Genomic DNA, 18,195 nt, shown 5'->3' with positions numbered 1-18,195 from the left:
CACGTGTTGAGCAATTCGGCGGTACGTCCACCCGGCCTCCCGCATGCCCACTATATGCCCTCGCTCAAAGTCCGTCAACTGCACATACGGTTCACGTCCACGCTGTCGCGGCATGCTACCAGTGTTAAAGACTGCGATGGAGCTCCGTATGCCATGGCAAACTGGCTGACACTGACGGCGGCGGTGCACAAATGCTGCGCAGCTAGCGCCATTCGACGGCCAACACCACAGTTCCTGGTGTGTCCGCTGTGCCGTGCGTGTGATCATTGCTTGTACAGCCCTCTCGCAGTGTCCGGAGCAAGTATGGTGGGTCTGACACACCGGTGTCAATGTGTTCTTTTTTCCATTTCCAGGAGTGTAGTATTACGGAAATTCCGAAAGACATAACAGCCAATTTCCAAATTAAACTAAAAAATGTTCTTAAACGCACACACTTCCTGCTGAGAGAAGTCAAAAAAAGAAGATGTGTTATCATGAATCCAACGGCCCCCAAATTAAGATCACAGGTGAAGATACATAAAGATCTGCATCCGGTTCGTCCGATTGTTAACGGTCGAAATAGTCCAGCATACAAAATAACGAAATTGTTGAACCAAATTCTGAAAAAGACTTACGTGTATAAAAATAACTATTCGGTGCGTGGTAGTATGAGCATGATAGGTGAAATTAAAGATACGCCAGTCACTGACACTTCCCGTTTGGTTTCGTTGGATGTTAAGAACTTATACTCCAGTGTTCCGGTTAACGAAACTGTAGAAATCATTAAGAGAAATTTCCTTAAATACGGTAAAATTTCAACGCAAGAGACTATTGAATTTATTGAACTCCTACAGCTCATTACAAGTTTTAATTATTTTACGTTTAATAAGAAATTTTATATTCAGGACGATGGGTTAGCCATGGGGTCCAGAATTTCAGGAACTATGGCGGACATTTTTATCAACGACCTTGAAGATAAAGTTCTAAATTCTGGCGATAACATTATGGATAAAATTGTTTATTACAAACGTTATGTTGACGACACTCTGTTACTTGTCGATGGTTCCCGTGAGGACAGTGAGGAAATAGTAAAAAAGTTCAACGACGCACATAATAAAATAGAATTTACCGTGGAGTATGAAACTGACAATTGTTTACAGTCCCTGGACCTGAATATAAAAAAGCAGGGCAACAAACATGTCTTCTCCGTTTATAGAAAACAAACTACGACTGATGCTGTGATCCCGATTGATTCATGCCATCCGCAGGCTTATAAAGAAGCTGCTTTCCGTAGTCTCGTGCATAGGGCAGTCAATATACCTATGAGCAAAAAAGATAGGGAGACTGAAATTAATACCGTTAAGAGAATAGCGATGAATAACGGTTACAGAATAGATATGGTTAAAAAACTGTTACGGAAAAGTAATAAGCGCAAAAAGAAAATACCTGATGGAGAGAAAGTGAAAATTATCACGATGCCATACTACGGAACAGTCTCACAAAAGATAGCAAATATTTTTTAAGCCATACGATGTTAAAATAGCTTTTCAGACTAACAACCTAGTGAGGTATAGCCTTAAGCATGATATTGGCGAGAAGAGAAATAAGTTTGAAAGATCGGGAGTTTATAAGATTCAATGCAGAACTTGTGATGCAAAATATATAGGGCAGACAGGAATATCATTCGCGATCTGGTATAAAGAACATAAAGATGCGATCAGGTTAGGAAATTATGACAAATCAGCTGTTGCGAACCATATATATGAAACAGGCCATCCCCTTAATAGCATAGAAGATAACGTGGAAATATTGCATGTAGAAAAGAAAGGGAGAAAACTTGATTTACTAGAGGAATTCGAGATAGCTATCCATGAAAAGAAACAAAACAATATTCTAAATGCACAAGATAATTTTAAAGAAATGAGATTTTTAGCGGGTTTTTAGAATTGTTTTAGGGTAAGTATGGGACTTTAAACTTGTAGCATGTCACTGACGGAGTTGCGAGAGGCTAACGATGGCAGACCAATGCAATAAGGAAATAAGGCGCCCAATAGCATAGCGTTACCGCCAAGCACACGGCTGTAACCACGCCACAACACCTAGGCACGTCAGTCCACAACAGCTCCCGAGCCGGCACCGTGCGACAGCATACTTGGTAGCTATGGGACGGCCATCGACTTGTGTCAACAACTTCAATGTAAGACGAGGACCCACAGTCCAATATACTTTTAATTCTGTTTTACTCTATGGACTTCCCAACTATTTGTGATGGTATTTTGTCTTTTTAGTCCGTTTAATTTCATGACATAGACTTTACAACCTGATGATGAGAGCATTGTCTCTTGTAACGCGTTGTTAAAATATATGTAAGAGAATCGCAGTTGAATGCTAACAGTGATAACCACTTTGATGTTTGTTTCAAGCTTGAATCCAACTAACAGGCCTGAATATTCCAGCTTTGATTGAGCTTATATACTTGAACTTTACATCTGGAAACAAGTTTGAAACCGGCTTACTGTGCTATCTGTTTCCTGCATTACAATGGTCATAATGTTTTGGCTCATCAGCGTGCACCGCATGCAATAGGTCCACTTCTCCCACTCCTCTACTGCTCAGCATCAATGCAAAAGTGAAATGAGAGGGAAACTGGAGCACTGTACCTGCGGCAGGGCCCGGGGTTCCTCGACGTGGAGGCCGCCCACCTGCACGAGGGCCGGCACCGCTGGCAGCGGCTGGTCCCAGCTCCAGTGGCTGTTGACCAGCACCAGGCTGGTGTTGCGCAGCACATCCCGCAATTGGGGTGTGTCTCCGCCCAATACTGCACGCACCTTCTCCTCGAGGAAAGCTTCAGTTATCCACCAGTCAGCGGCGCGTATCAAGAGGTGCACCAGGGTGCTCTGCACTCTGCCCCAGAAGCTGAAGGGCGCCTTCAGATGCAGGTCGTACTGCTCCATGTATGCAGGGTTATACGGATTCCCAATCTGGAAAACACAGGATTTGCAACCGCGAGATTTAGCACTCGTATGGAATGTGGATTAAGATGGTATGGGCATGTTAAGAGGATGCATGGGCAGAGACTTCCCAAAATTGTGGAAGAACTAAAGATGGATGGGAAAAGACCTAGAGGGCGCCCAAGAACACAGTGGAAAATGGGAGTGAGAATATCTGTAGAAAGGAGAGGTGTGACCAGGCAGCAAGTGGAGGAAGAAAAATGGTGAGAGGACCGAGCCAAATGGAGAGGATTCGTCAGCACCCAGACCCGGCAGTAGCTGGAGCGGGATTCGGGTATAGATAGATAGATGGAGTGTGGAACTGCTGGCCATCGCACAGATCAACTGAAACTCAATTATATCGCTGAATGCTGAGCTACATCACTAGCAGTACCATGCGTTCGTCACAATAATAGTTTTAGTTGTTACAAACAACTTTCTCAGGAGGGCGACCACAGCTCAGACACATTACAAATAAGAATAACAACACTCAATACTCAATAACCCTTCAAATTACCATAAAAGTTACAAAAATTAAAAAGTCAAGAATGATGAGGTGTTTCCAAAAGGCACATAGCTGTATGAACGTGCTTTATTTGCAGCTGCCGGCTTCACGTCAGTATAGACGCATCATCAGATTTATCTGTCAAAAATATGAATTATTGAAATTTTTGAAATGACTTGTAGAAGGCTTTTGACAGTGTTGACTGGAACACTCTCTTTCAAATTCTGAGGATGGCAGGGATAAAATACAGGGAGCGAAAGGCTATTTACAATTTGTACAGAAACCAGATGGCAGTTATAAACAGTCGAGGGGCATGAAAGGGAATCTCTGGTTGGGAAGGGAGTGAGACAGGATTGTAGCCTATCCCCGATGTTATTCAATCTGTATATTGAGCAAGGAGTAAAGGAAACAAAAGAAAAATTCGGAGTAGGAATTAAAATCCATGGAGAAGAAATAAAAACTTTGAGGTTCGACGATGACATTGTAATTCTGTCAGAGACAGCAAAGGACCTGGAAGAGCAGCTGAACGGAATGGACAGACTCTTGAAAGGAGGATATGAGATGAACATCAACAAAAGCAGAACTAGGATAATGGAATGTAGTCGAATTAAATCTGGTGATGCTGATGAAATTAGATTAGGAAATGAGACGCTTAGAGTAGTAAATGAGTTTTGCTATTTGGGGAGTAAAATAACTGATGATGGTCGAAGTAGAGAGGATATAAAATGTAGACTGTCAATGGCAAGGAAAGCGTTTCTGAAGAAGAGAAACTTGTTCACATCGAGTATAGATTTAAGTATCAGAAAGTCGTTTCTGAAAGTATTTGTATGGAAGTGAAACGTGGACAATAAATAGTTTAGACAAGAAGAAAATAGAAGCTTTCGAAATGTGGTGCTACAGAAGAATGCTGAAGATTAGATGAATAGATCACATAACTAATGAGGAGGTATTGAATAGAATTGGGGAGAAGAGAAATTTGTGGCACAACTTCACGAGAAGAGGAGATGGTTTGTAGGGCATATTCTGAGGCATCAAGGGATCACCAATTTAGTATTGGAGGGCAAAAATCGTAGAGGGAGACTAAGAGATGAATACACTAAACAGATTCAGAAGAATGCAGGCTGCAGTAGGCACTGGGAGATGAAGAAGCTTGCACAGGATAGACTAGCATGGAGAGCTGCATCAGTCTCTGGACTGAAGACCACAGCAACAACAACAATACCAATACAGAACCATAATGTTGACAATATTCAAGAAACAATATTTCCATAATTTATATGGACAACTACGGAGTCCCAGCTTTCGGAAAGTTACCCAGACCACAATGCTTGCTCGTCATTGCTTCTTGTTGAATGTCAACACTATTGTTCCGTATTTCTGCAGTTTTAAAAATTCCAAACAGTGATTTGTATTTCTGACAGATAAACCTGAAGATGCGTCTATACTGGGGTGAAACCGGTAGTTCCGAATAAACACGTTCATACAGCTATTCTAGATTTCCAGAAGGCTTTTGACACTGTACCACACAAGCGACTTGAAGTGAAATTGCGCTCTTATGGAATATCGTCTCAATCATGTGACTGGAATCGTGATTTCCTGACAGAGGGGTCGCAATTCGTAATAGTTGACGGAAAGTCATCGAGTAAAACAGAAGTGATTTCTGGGATTCCCCAAGGTAGTGTTGTAGACCCTCTGCTGTTCCTTATCTATATAAACGATTTATGAGACAATCTGAGCAGTCGTCTTAGGTTGTTTGCAGATGATGCTGTCGTTTATCGTCTAGTAAAGTCATCAGAACATCAAAACTCATTGCAAAACAATTTAGAAAAGGCTCTGTATGGTGTGAATATCTGCAACTGACCCTAAGTAATGAAAAGTGTGATTTCATCCACATGAGCGCTAAAAGGAATCCGTTAAACCTCGGTTACACGATAACTAAGTCAAATCTAAAGGCTGTAAATTCAGCTAAATACCTAGGAATTATACTTGCGAACAACTTAAACTGGAAAGATCACACAGATAGTGTCACAGATGTACTAAAGAGACTGCCTACACTACGCTTGTCCGTCCTCTTTTGGAGTACTGCTGCGTAGTCTGGCATCCTTACCAGATAGGATTAACGGGGTACATAGAGAAAGTTCAAAGAGGAGCAGCACGTTTCGTAATATTGCGAAATAGGGGAGAGAGTACCACTTACAGGATACAGGATTTGGGTTGGACATCATTAAAAGAAAGACGGTTTTCGTTGCGGCGTAATCTCCTAACGTAATTCCAGTCACCAACTTTCTCCTCCGAATGCTACAATAATTTGTTGACGCCGACCTTCATAGGGAGAAATGATCATCATAATAAAATGAGGGAAAGCAGAGCTCGCACGGAAAGATATAGGTGTTCGTTTCTTCCGCGCGCTGTTCGAGAGTGGAATAATAGCGGATTGTTGTGAAGGTGGTTCGATGAACCCCCTGCCAGGCACTGAAGTGTAATATGCAGAGTATCCAAATAGCTGTAGACGTAGATGAGTCGTGGCAGTAGCAAATTTTCCGACGATGAGGATGTTCACAGAATGGTTCTCAAATAATTCTGTGACCAAGGAGCGACTTTTATCGTCGATGAACTGCGCACGATTGGTAGAACGTACCAACCGTTGTTTACAAAGACTTCGTCACAATGTTGAAAAACAGTGCCATGTATCTGTGTCACTTTGATGTGAAGTGCAGCATTCAACAGAAGTAACTTTGCCTGCCACAAGAATCCCCCGTATAGCATATTTTGTAAATACATTAAAAAGTAGTTTCCAGTAACGAGGTGCGTATTTGAGGTTACCCATGTTTTCGAGCATCCGTGCACTCTTTGGTCTGCATTAGGACAGATAATCAGGGTTCTGCTGTATGTTATACCTGCCTCCAACTACACACATCAACCTAGTATGTGGTGCAAGTGTGATGCATTGTGTCTGTTCATGTACCGAAACGTTGACCACAGATGTTGTATGTACACGTACACACAGTTACAATGAGCGCTACCTAAGGGTACAACGCCGCACTCGAATGGCTTGCAGCATTTTACTTGAAAGCAAAGCACCAGTAAGGATGCATTAGAAACGTCTGTAAACTGTAGAGTCAGCATCCATCACGCTACGAGCAACAATCACGAGCAACGATCGGATCTACACCATCATATTACGTGCATCGTAGTTAAAGTGATGTGATGCTGACATGGAATCGATTCCAATTGACAGGTAGTGTTTAGGATTTACACCGCACAAGCCGTGCACGCTAGACAGGTGCACAGGATGATCCATACCTACGACTTTCGAGTCAAAGGAAATGTGTGCTTAGTGATCCCGAAATGAATTCGGCATCCAAAGAAACTTACAGGACCTCACGTATCGAATAAAACTGTTAGGTGGCGATTGCATGATGTGAATCTCCATTGCCGACGGTTTTGGCAAGCACCACGCCGTACACCACAACACAACTGACTCCGTTACAAACGGGCAAGAAAATGGACGCGCAGGATTGGCATCTAATGTCGTTTACGGACGAAATTCGGATGTGAAACTTCCTGGCAGATTAAAACTGTGTGCCGGACCGAGACTCGAACTCGGGACCTTTGCCTTTCGCGGGCAAGTGCTCTACCAACTGAGATACCCAAGCACGACTCACGCCCCGTCCTCGCAGCTTTAATTCCGCCAGTACCTCGTCTCCTACCTTCCAAACTTTACAGGACAGCTTCGCAGGAGAGCTTCTGTAAAGTTTGGAAGATAGGAGACGAGGGACTGGTGGAATTAAAGCTGCGAGGACGGGGCGTGAGTCGTGCTTGGGTATCTCAGTTGGTAGAGCACTTGCCCGCGAAAGGCAAAGGTCCCGAGTTCGAGTCTCGGTCTGGCACACAGTTTTAATCTGCCAGGATGTTTCATATTAGCGCACACTTCGCTGCAGAGTGAAAATCTCATTCTGGAAACTCGGATGTGTTTGTACGCTGACAGCCGCAGACGACGTGATTGGAGAAAACCTGGGAATATTGAACCTCTCCAACACTGTCTCACATATACAAATGTGTGGTGGTGGAGTGATGTTCTGGGCCAGCATTACAAGGAGCCACCATATATCTCTCGTAACTGTTGAGGGTAATCTCATTGCTCTATGGTGTGTGGACGAGATGCTGCTACCATTAGCGGAACGGTATCGACAACAATTTGGTGACACTTTCATCTTGATGCTCATGTAGGAGCTTTCTCATTGTGCTATTCTCATGAACAAGTTCTTTCAGCAGGCTAGGATCTCCAGAACGGTGTGGCCTGCTATCTCCCGCGAAATGAGCCCAATGGAACATGTGTGGGAGAGATTGAAACAAGCTGTTTTTAGACGACGAAGACAACGCCCACATACTCTGCTCGACTTGCCGGGTTCACACAGGCGACAAAAGTATCGCCACTGCTAATGGCGAACTGCAGTTGCTTTGTAGTTGCATGTGTGAACCCCTAGTTTTCGGTGGCGCCATTTAAGAAGCGCGACTTTTGCCACGCCACAAAAAGTTGAACTTGGTTCTACTTAAGTTCAACTTTGTTGCGCCATTTTGCCTTCTCCACAATCGAATAACGTTATTCAGTTGCTACCTCGCGGCTGGATTCAAACCTTTCTAGTGCGTATTCGTTCGCAGATGGTGTTTTTGTTTGTGCGTTTGCTATTAATACGTCGAAAAAGTGGTCAACAGCGACAATTATGAGATTCTTGGAGGTGTATCAAGAACGAGAATGCCTTTGGAACCACAAAAGCGAATCATACAAAGACAGAAATTTGAGCGATGCTGCATTAATTGAAATAGTAAACAGTATGCGTGAATATGTACCTGGAATTGATGTAGCTAGAACAAAATTAAAATTTCGAAGCATTCGACATGCTTACATGAATGAACATAAAAAAGTACTGAAATCACTTAAGAGTGGTGCGTCTACAGACGGTATTTATAAACCCAGCCTTGCTTGGTTTGAAGCTGCAGACCGGTTCTTAAAACATGTAGTCGAGACAAGAGAGACGAGAAACACTTTGGTAAGTAATATTTTACATTTATTATGTTTCCAAAACATCTTATTTAGTAATATGTACAGCCGCTTAATCAGCTGAGACAGGTGACGCCATTTTGCAAACTGCGCAATTACAAAGAATTTGTGGCGTCCTGTGTGAACTGTAGCTCACAGCGCCACTCCAGAATGACTTGACTTGTGGCGATACTTTCGTTGCGTGTGTGAACCCGGCTTTACGCAGAATCGCGATAGAAGAGTGGGGCAGTTTAGACAACGGCTTGCTTGCTGATCTCATCGATGGTATTCATCGACGATAGCAACGACAGATTCAAGCATGCATCCGAGCAAGATATTTCCACTACATTATGGCATTGTTGAGGAGTGCAGTGTAAAGAAGGAGAATATGGGAAACAGACAATTTTGCCGTTACACAAATTTTTATTTTATACGGTGATCTGGATATGCTGCTAATGAATTTAATCGCATGCCTCAGAAGCAACTTTTGTTCTCTGTGTCATGAATTTCAGAATAAAGGGGTTATGCACTACTTACATGTTAAGTACATGAGTGAGATAGGATTGACGATATCTTAAAAATATCGGAAGTCCGATATATCTATATCTAAAATTCTACTACTGCCGCCAGTCAACATACCGAGAAATAGTATCGATATAAGGTATATCGACGTACAGGCCACAAAAAATTCTGCTGCGCATTGTAAATATACTGCCTGTTTTAGAACTGTGTATTTAAATACTGATTTATTATTAGATATCCCCCTCCCAGTGCAATAGGACTTCTTTTTTGTACCGTCTGTACTTGCTTCACACAGACAAAGAGAAAGAGTGGACGTGATGAAAGCTCAAAAAGTATTAAGACTCTTTCACACAGTGAAAGTAAAATTACGTTCTACTACAATTTCAAAAGAACAATTTCAAACATTTAGCGAAAATTGCGAAAGAAGTGTAATATAAAATAAAAATATCGGCATTCGATATTGCTGTTTCGTTATCCATATGTGGGTGAAATAAATACAGCATATGAATAGCGATCTTTTGGGAAATACTGTATATTGATACACCCTTATGTCGATATTTTAACAACAGCCCTAGCGTGAGCCAGCGGCTGTTTCAGGCTTTTCTGCTCACATTTTATCCTATTATCATACTGAATTTGCATACGAGACTCTCTTGCTTCATTTACTTTCCGATTCAGTTTTTGCTTTTCAACTTTTCACCGGTATCCCGCGCTGATTACATGAGTGGTTAGGAGTAGCTTGTAGCAACGTGGGGTAGCCACCTCTCTGTACCTAAACTAACATTTCATTCTCAAAACAGTTTTTCCCATTAAATGAATCTGGTGTTGACCACAGGAACTCCTTTTCACTCGGGTGAAAAGAGGAGGAAATTTCATACTCTCTGGAAGAACTGTCAGCCACTCAAGAAGGCAGCTCCGACACGAGCAGACTGCACAGATAGACAATCGAGCCTTTCGGGGATTATCCTCCTGGTTGAGCCTGAGGAGACAATGAGCAGCAGAATGGGAAACTGGTGTCGTCTATAGTAGAACAGGAAACCATTGGAAGAAGGGGGTTAGACCGTCAGTGAGAGAGCACTTCGATTTCCTGCTGCTAATAAGGCGAGTACACCGTTCGCTTGTTACACATTTTTACGAGCTTCAAACAGGTACAACTTATTTTCAGTTATCTGGGTAGTTACTATTTTATTTTTGTAATTTATTGCGTGTTTGAGTGCCTACTAGACACAACCTTTTATTTTAATAACAGTGTAGTGTACAGTATCGCCGTTGCTACTGACCCTCGTATCGTACAGGCTTTTGTTTGTTTGGTTAGAACAGCTCAGTGTCGGTTAGACCGTCAGTGAGAGAGCACTTCGATTTCCTGCTGCTAATAAGGCGAGTACACCGTTCGCTTGTTACACATTTTTACGAGCTTCAAACAGGTACAACTTATTTTCAGTTATCTGGGTAGTTACTATTTTATTTTGTAATTTCTTGCGTGTTTGAGTGCCTACTAGACACAACCTTTTATTTTAATAACAGTGTAGTGTACAGTATCGCCGTTGCTACTGACCCTCGTATCGTACAGGCTTTTGTTTGTTTGGTTAGAACAGCTCAGTGTCGGCTAGACCGTCAGTGAGAGAGCACTTCGATTTCCTGCTGCTAATAAGGCGAGTGCACCGTTCGCTTGTAGGGTAAACATAGTCATGTGTAGGGACTGTGGTTGTTGTGAGCGGACGCAAGGAGAATTGGCCACTCTTCGGGGGCAGGTGGAGGCTTTGTCTGTTAGGCTCATCGAGCTCGAGGCGCAGGCGTCGGCTCGTAGTGGCGTTGGGGCAACTGTGGTGAGACCTATGCCTACTTCGGTGGCCTTGGAATCGCATGGAACCCCTGATGTCGCTGCGTCTTCCGGCAGTGAGCATCTTACCGGTCAGCCATCACTCCAGGGTGAATGGCGGACAGTGGTGGGCTCGCGCGTGCCTGGCCGAAAGGCGAAGGTGGGATCTGGCCGCGTGGCAGCTGCCTTACCCCTTTCCAACAGGTACGGGGTGCTTCCTAGTGGTGATGACATCGTTTCCGAGCCACCACAGGATGCCTCGCCTGTTGGGCCAGTGGCCGATTCTCCGGCAAGGTCCCGACAGTCACAGAGGGCGGGCCTATTAGTTATAGGGAGCTCCAACGTTAGGCGGGTTATGGAGCCCCTTAGGAAAATAGCGGGTAGGTCGGGGAAGAATGCCAGTGTGCACTCGGTGTGCTTGCCGGGGGGTCTCGTCCGTAATGTGGAGGAGGCCCTTCCGGCATCTATTGAACGCACTGGGTGTGACCGGCTGCAGATAGTAGCACATGTCGGAACGAATGACGCCTGCCGCTTGGGTTCTGAGGCCATCCTTGGTTCCTTCCGGCGGCTGGCTGATTTGGTGAAGACAACCAGCATCGCACGCGGAGTGCAAGCTGAGCTTAATATCTGCAGCATAGTGCCCAGAGTCGATCGCGGTCCTCTGGTTTGGAGCCGTGTGGAGGGTCTAAACCAGAGGCTCAGACGACTCTGCGACTATAATGGTTGCAAATTCATCGACCTCCGTTATTGGGTGGAGAACTGTAGGGCCCCCCTAGACAGGTCAGGCGTGCACTACACACCGGAAGCAGCTACTAGGGTAGCAGAGTACGTGTGGCGTGCACACGGGGGTTTTTTAGGTTAGAGGGACCCCCCCTTGGGCGAAACGATAAAATACCTGACGGCTTACCAGAGAGGACATTATCATCGTTGATAAAGAACGTCCGTCCTCAGAGACCAAAAACAGGAAAAGTCAACGTAATATTGGTAAACTGCAGGAGTATCCAGGGCAAGGTTCCTGAATTAGTATCTCTTATTGAAGGAAATAGTGCGCATATAGTATTAGGAACGGAAAGTTGGTTAAAACCGGAACAGTAACGAAATCCTAGACACAGAATGGAATATATACCGCAAGGATAGGATAAACGCCAATGGTGGAGGAGTATTTATAGCAGTAAAGAATTCAATAATATCCAGTGAATGCGAATGTGAAATAATCTGGGTTAAGTTAAGTATCAAAGGTGGGTCAGATATGATAGTCGGATGCTTCTATAGACCACCTGCATCAGCAACCGTAGTAGTTGAGCGCCTCAGAGAGAACCTGCAGAACGTCGTGAAGAAGTTTCGTGATCATACTATTGTAATAGGGGGAGACTTCAATCTACCAGGTATAGAATGGGATAGTCACACAATCAGAACTGGAGCCAGGGACAGAGACTCTTGTGACATTATCCTGACTGCCTTGTCCGAGAATTACTTCGAGCAGATAGTTAGGGAACCAACTCGTGAAGCTAACGTTTTAGACCTCATAGCAACAAATAGACCGGAACTTTTCGACTCCGTGAATGTAGAAGAGGGTATCAGTGATCATAAGTCAGTGGTTGCATCAATGACTACAAGTGTAATAAGAAATGCCAAGAAAGGAAGGAAAATATATTTGCTTAACAAGAGTGATAGGGCACAAATCGCAGAATATCTGAGTGACCACCATCAAACGTTCATTTCTGAGGAAGAGGATGTGGAACAAAAATGGAAAAAATTCAGAAACATCGTCCAGTACGCCTTAGATAAGTTCGTACCGACTAAGGTCCAAAGCGAGGGGAAAGATCCACAATCATGTACGAAAGGTACTACGGAAACAAAGAAAGCTTCATCATAGGTTTAAGAGTAGTCGAATCATAGCTGATAAGGAAAAGCTGAACGAAGCGAAAAAGAGCGTAAAGAGAGCAATGAGAGAAGCATTCAACGAATTCGAACATAAAACATTGGCAAACAATCTAAACAAGAACCCTAAAAAGTTTTGGTCATATGTAAAATCGGTAAGCGGATCTAAATCCCCTATTCAGTCACTCGTTGACCACGATGGCACCGAAACAGAGGACGACCGAAGAAAGGCAGAAATACTGAATTCAGTGTTCCGAAACTGTTTCACTGCGGAAAATCGTAACACGGTCCCTGACTTCAGCCGTCGCACGGACGCCAAAATGGAAAATATTGAAATAAACGATATCGGAATTGAAAAACAACTGCTATCACTTAGTAGCGGAAAAGCATCCGGACCAGACGAGATACCCTTAAGATTCTACAGTGATTATGCTAAAGAACTTGCCCCCTTTCTATCAGCAATTTATCGTAGATCGCTGGAAGAACGTAAAGTACCTAGCGACTGGAAGAAAGCGCAGGTCGTTCCCATTTTCAAGAAGGGTCATAAATCAGATGCGAATAATTATAGGCCTATTTCGCTTACGTCAATCTGTTGTGGAATAATGGAACATGTTTTGTGTTCTCGTATTATGACGTTCTTAGATAATACAAATCTCCTTCATCATAACCAACATGGATTCCGCAAACAGAGATCATGTGAAACTCAGCTCGCCCTATTTGCCCAAGAAATTCACAGTGCCGTAGACACTGGCGAGCAGATTGATGCCGTATTCCTGGACTTCAGGAAGGCATTTTATACGGTTCCGCACTTACGTTTAGTGAAAAAAATACGAGCTTACGGAATATCGGACCAGGTTTGTGATTGGATTCAGGATTTCCTAGAAGAAAGAACACAACATGTCTTTCTTAACGGTTCAAAATCTGCAGATGTAGAAGTAATTTCGGGAGTACCGCAGGGAAGCGTGATAGGACCTTTATTGTTTACAATATACATAAATGACTTAGTTGACAACATCGGTAGCTCCGTGAGGCTATTTGCAGATGACACGGTTGTCTACAAGAAAGTAGCAACATCAGAAGACTCGTACGTACTCCAGGAGGACCTGCAGAGGATTAATGCATGGTGCGACAGCTGGCAGCTTTCCCTAAACGTAGATAAATGTAATATAATGCGCATACATAGGGGCAGAAATCCATTCCAGTACGATTATGCCATAGGTGGTAAATCATTGGAAGCGGTAACGACCGTAAAATACTTAGGAGTTACTATCCGGAGCGATCTGAAGTGGAATGATCACATAAAACAAATAGTGGGAAAAGCAGGCGCCAGGTTGAGATTCATAGGAAGAATTCTAAGAAAATGTGACTCATCGACGAAAGAAGTAGCTTACAAAACGCTTGTTCGTCCGATTCTTGAGTATTGCTCATCAGTATGGGACCCTTACCAGGTTGGATTAATAGAAGAGATAGACATGATCCAGCGAAAAGCAGCGCGATTCGTCATGGGGACATTTAGTCAGCGCGAGAGCGTTACGGAGATGCTGAACAAGCTCCAGTGGCGGACACTTCAAGAAAGGCGTTACGCAATACGGAGAGGTTTATTATCGAAATTACGAGAGAGCACATTCCGGGAAGAGATGGGCAACATATTACTACCGCCCACATATATCTCGCGTAATGATCACAACGAAAAGATCCGAGAAATTAGAGCAAATACGGAGACTTACAAGCAGTCGTTCTTCCCACGCACAATTCGTGAATGGAACAGGGAAGGGGGGATCAGATAGTGGTACAATAAGTACCCTCCGCCACACACCGTAAGGTGGCTCGCGGAGTATAGATGTAGATGTAGATGTAGATGACAGGATGCTTACATAGGTGTAACCTTTTGGTGAAGTCCTCAACTGTATTTATCCAGAATGGATAAATACAGGTCCTTTATTAAGACACGAAGGAATTACAGACATTGGTCCGAGTGGACACTGATATAAATCAGTGGGGTAAGTTGAGAATTTGTGCCAGGTCAGGACTCAAAACCGAGTCTCCTGCTTGCTACGGAGATGTATTGACCACTGCACCATCCCGACACGGTGGTCATCTCAACTGCAACTGCACAGACGCCTCCTGTCATACCCAAATTCGCAACTTATCCACAGACTACTAACGTACTACCCATTGCCCATTATTCTCATTACTCACAGAATTCCGCCAGTTCCTGCAAGAGTTCAAGTGTGGTGTCCATCTGCACTGAAGTAATCATTGGCCAGCCTCGCTTTAATTGTACATTGTAGAGCCAAAGAAACTGGTACACCTGACCAATATCGTGTAAGGCCCCCGTGAGCACACAGAAGTGCCGCAGTAAGACATGGCATGCAGTTGACTAATGCAGTGCTAGAGGGAGTTGACACCATGAATCCTGCAGGGCAGTCCATAGATACGTAAGAGTACGACGAGGTGGAGATCTTTTCTGGACAGCACGTTGCAAGGAGCACCAGACATGCTCAATAATGTTCATGACTGGGAAGTTTGGTGGCCTGTGGAAGTGTATAAAAACAAAAGAGTGTTCCTGGATCCACTCTGTAGCAATTCTGGCTGTGTGGAGTGTTACATTGTCCTGCTGGAATTGCCCAAGTCCGTCGGAATGCACAATGGACTTCAATGGCTGCAGATGATCAGACAGGATCCTTACATAGGTGTAACCTTTTGGTGAAGTCCTCAACTGTCCACTTGCTGTTATCCCACTGTGTATGGTCTCCCGCCATCGTGCGTTTGAAAATTTCCAAATTTTGCTCTTCCCATGGGAATGCTGTGTGAAGCCCAACGTTTCCACAATTTCCGACAAAAAAGTCTGTATGTGGGAATGGAGCGACACGTGTTTTCCATATACAGGGCTATTACAAATGATTGAAGCGATTTCATAAATTCACTGTAGCTCCATTCATTAACATATGGTCACGACACACTACAGATACGTAGAAAAACTCATAAAGTTTTGTTCGGCTGAAGCCGCACTTCAGGTTTCTGCCGCCAGAGCGCTCGAGAGCGCAGTGAGACAAAATGGCGACAGGAGCCGAGAATGCGTATGTCATGCTTGAAATGCACTCACATCAGTCAGTCATAGCAGTGCAACGACACTTCAGGACGAAGTTCAACAAAGATCCACCAACTGCTAACTCCATTCGGCGATGGTATGCGCAGTTTAAAGCTTCTGGATGCCTCTGTAAGGGGAAATCAACGGGTCGGCCTGCAGTGAGCGAAGAAACGGTTGAACGCGTGCGGGCAAGTTTCACGCGTAGCCCGCGGAAGTTACGAATAAAGCAAGCAGGGAGCTAAACGTACCACAGCCGACGGTTTGGAAAATCTTACAGAAAAGGCTAAAGCAGAAGCCTTAACGTTTACAATTGCTACAAGCCCTGAACCCGATGACAAAGTCAAACGCATTGAATTTGCGGGGCGGTTGCAACAGCTCGTGGAAGAGGATGCGTTCAGTGCGAAACTTGTTTTCAGTGATGAAGCAACATTTTTTATTAATGGTGAAGTGAACAGACACAATGTGTGAATCTGGGCGGTAGAGAATCCTTACGCATTCGTGCAGCAAATTCGCAATTCACCAAAAGTTAACGTGTTTTGTGCAATCTCACAGTTTAAAGTTTACGGCCCCTTTTTCTTCTGCGTAAAAAACGTTACAGAACACGTGTAGCTGGACATGCTGGAAAATTGGCTCATGTCACAACTGGAGACCGACAGCGCCGACTTCATCTTTCAACAGGATGGTGCTTCACCGCACTTCCATCATGATGTTCGGCATTTCTTAAACAGGAGATTGGAAAACCGATGGATCGGTCGTGTTGGAGATCATGATCAGCAATTTATGTCATGGCCTCCACGCTCTCCCGACTTAACCCCATGCGATTTCTTTCTGTGGGGTTATGTGAAAGATTCAGTGTTTAAACCTCCTCTACCAAGAAACGTGCCAGAACTGCGAGCTGGCATCAACGATGCTTTCAAACTCATTGATGGGGACATGCTGCGCCGAGTGTGGGAGGAACTTGATTATCGGCTTGATGTCTGCCGAATCACTAAAGGGGCACATATCGAACATTCGTGAATGCCTAAAAAAACTTTTTGAGTTTTTGTATGTGTGTGCAAAGCATTGTGAAAATATCTCAAATAATAAAGTTATTGTAGAGCTGTGAAATCGCTTCAGTCATTTGTAATAACCCTGTATTTTTACCAGATCAAACTGTATCATTCAGGAACCATTAAAGTAAAATATTCAATTGAAGTGCCCACGTCCTCCAATCATTAGCAATAGGCGCGGCCCCTGTCGAGTTCAGGAACTTACCAAATATTTTCCGACGTGTGGGTGGCAGTTGATTTTTTCAGGTAGCCTATTAGCTGTATGGTGGGTAATCTACATTGATGTTCAGAAACAAAACAGAGCACCTTGAACGACTAGAGACAGGGCATTAATATTCACAGGAGACGTACATTAGTATGTTCCGCAGTCTGCAGAAATGATAAGCATTTCACTCACCTGTGTTCAGCATATGTTATGTTCCCTAGCAAGCACAGGGTCCGCCAACGACCCTGACAAATTGTTCAATGCATGATGGCATCGACGCGTATAATGCACGAATGGTGTCCTCTGGTATAGCCATCCATGCTGCATTCAGCTAGTTCCAAAGTCCATCTGTGGTGGCTGGCATTGGGTCACAGCGCTGCACCTGTCGTTTCACCATATACGGCACATTTTCGAGTGGCAACAAGTCTGTTGATTTGGCGGGCCAGGGCAGAAGGTTGACATCCTGTGACACCAAGAACGCACGTGTTCGTGCAGCAGCATGTGGTCGTGCATTGTCTTGTTGGAAAATGGTGTCTGGGGTGTTGTGCAGAAAGGGTAAGCCTACAGGTCGAAGGGTGTCATTCACGTAGGTCACACTGGTCACAGTGCCCTGGACACGCACCAGCTGTGGTTTGTGGTTGTACTCAACAGCACCACACACCATAAGGCCTTGAGTTGGCGCTGTATGTCTTGTGTATTTGCGGTCACTGTGATGCCGCTCCCCCTGTCTGCTGCGAATCAATGTGCAGGCATCGTTTTCAAACAAACAGGACCCGGATTCGCCCGAAAACACTATCTGACCCCATGACTGCCCCAAGTGACGTCGTTCCATACACCATTGCCTCTTGCATGTTTCTGCACATTCGTCAAAGGTACGCGGAGAAGTGGACGATGCGCACGTAACCTATAACAAACGGCGATGCACTGTCACCACTGATAGTGTACGATGGGTTGCACTGTTCCACTGTTGCGTCAGAGTCGAGGAGGACGCAGTTCTGTCCTGCAATTCCACTCGGATGAGATGTCGACCTTCTCGGCGGGTGGTCTGGGTTGTGCGACCCGGCCGATCTCACCGTGTTCTACGGCCTTCAGTGAACCATTCTGCACACACCC

The 18,195-nt window shown here is 44.3% G+C and overlaps 1 protein-coding gene across 1 annotated transcript in view; it reads right to left on the bottom strand.

Annotated features, from left to right (window-relative positions):
* The window catches only part of LOC124798666 (UDP-glycosyltransferase UGT5-like), a 90,468-nt gene that overhangs the window by 18,184 nt on the left and 54,089 nt on the right, over positions 1-18,195 (bottom strand). The window contains exon 4 of the mRNA XM_047262166.1: positions 2,640-2,960. Within this exon, the coding sequence (XP_047118122.1) occupies positions 2,640-2,960 (321 nt within the window). The remainder of the gene's footprint in view (positions 1-2,639; positions 2,961-18,195) is intronic.

The sequence above is a fragment of the Schistocerca piceifrons genome, chromosome 5 (assembly GCF_021461385.2).
Source record: "Schistocerca piceifrons isolate TAMUIC-IGC-003096 chromosome 5, iqSchPice1.1, whole genome shotgun sequence".
Taxonomy (NCBI): Eukaryota; Metazoa; Arthropoda; class Insecta; order Orthoptera; family Acrididae; genus Schistocerca; species Schistocerca piceifrons.
The sequence above is the reverse complement of the archived record's forward strand: the minus strand, read 5'-3'. Positions and strand labels throughout refer to the sequence as shown.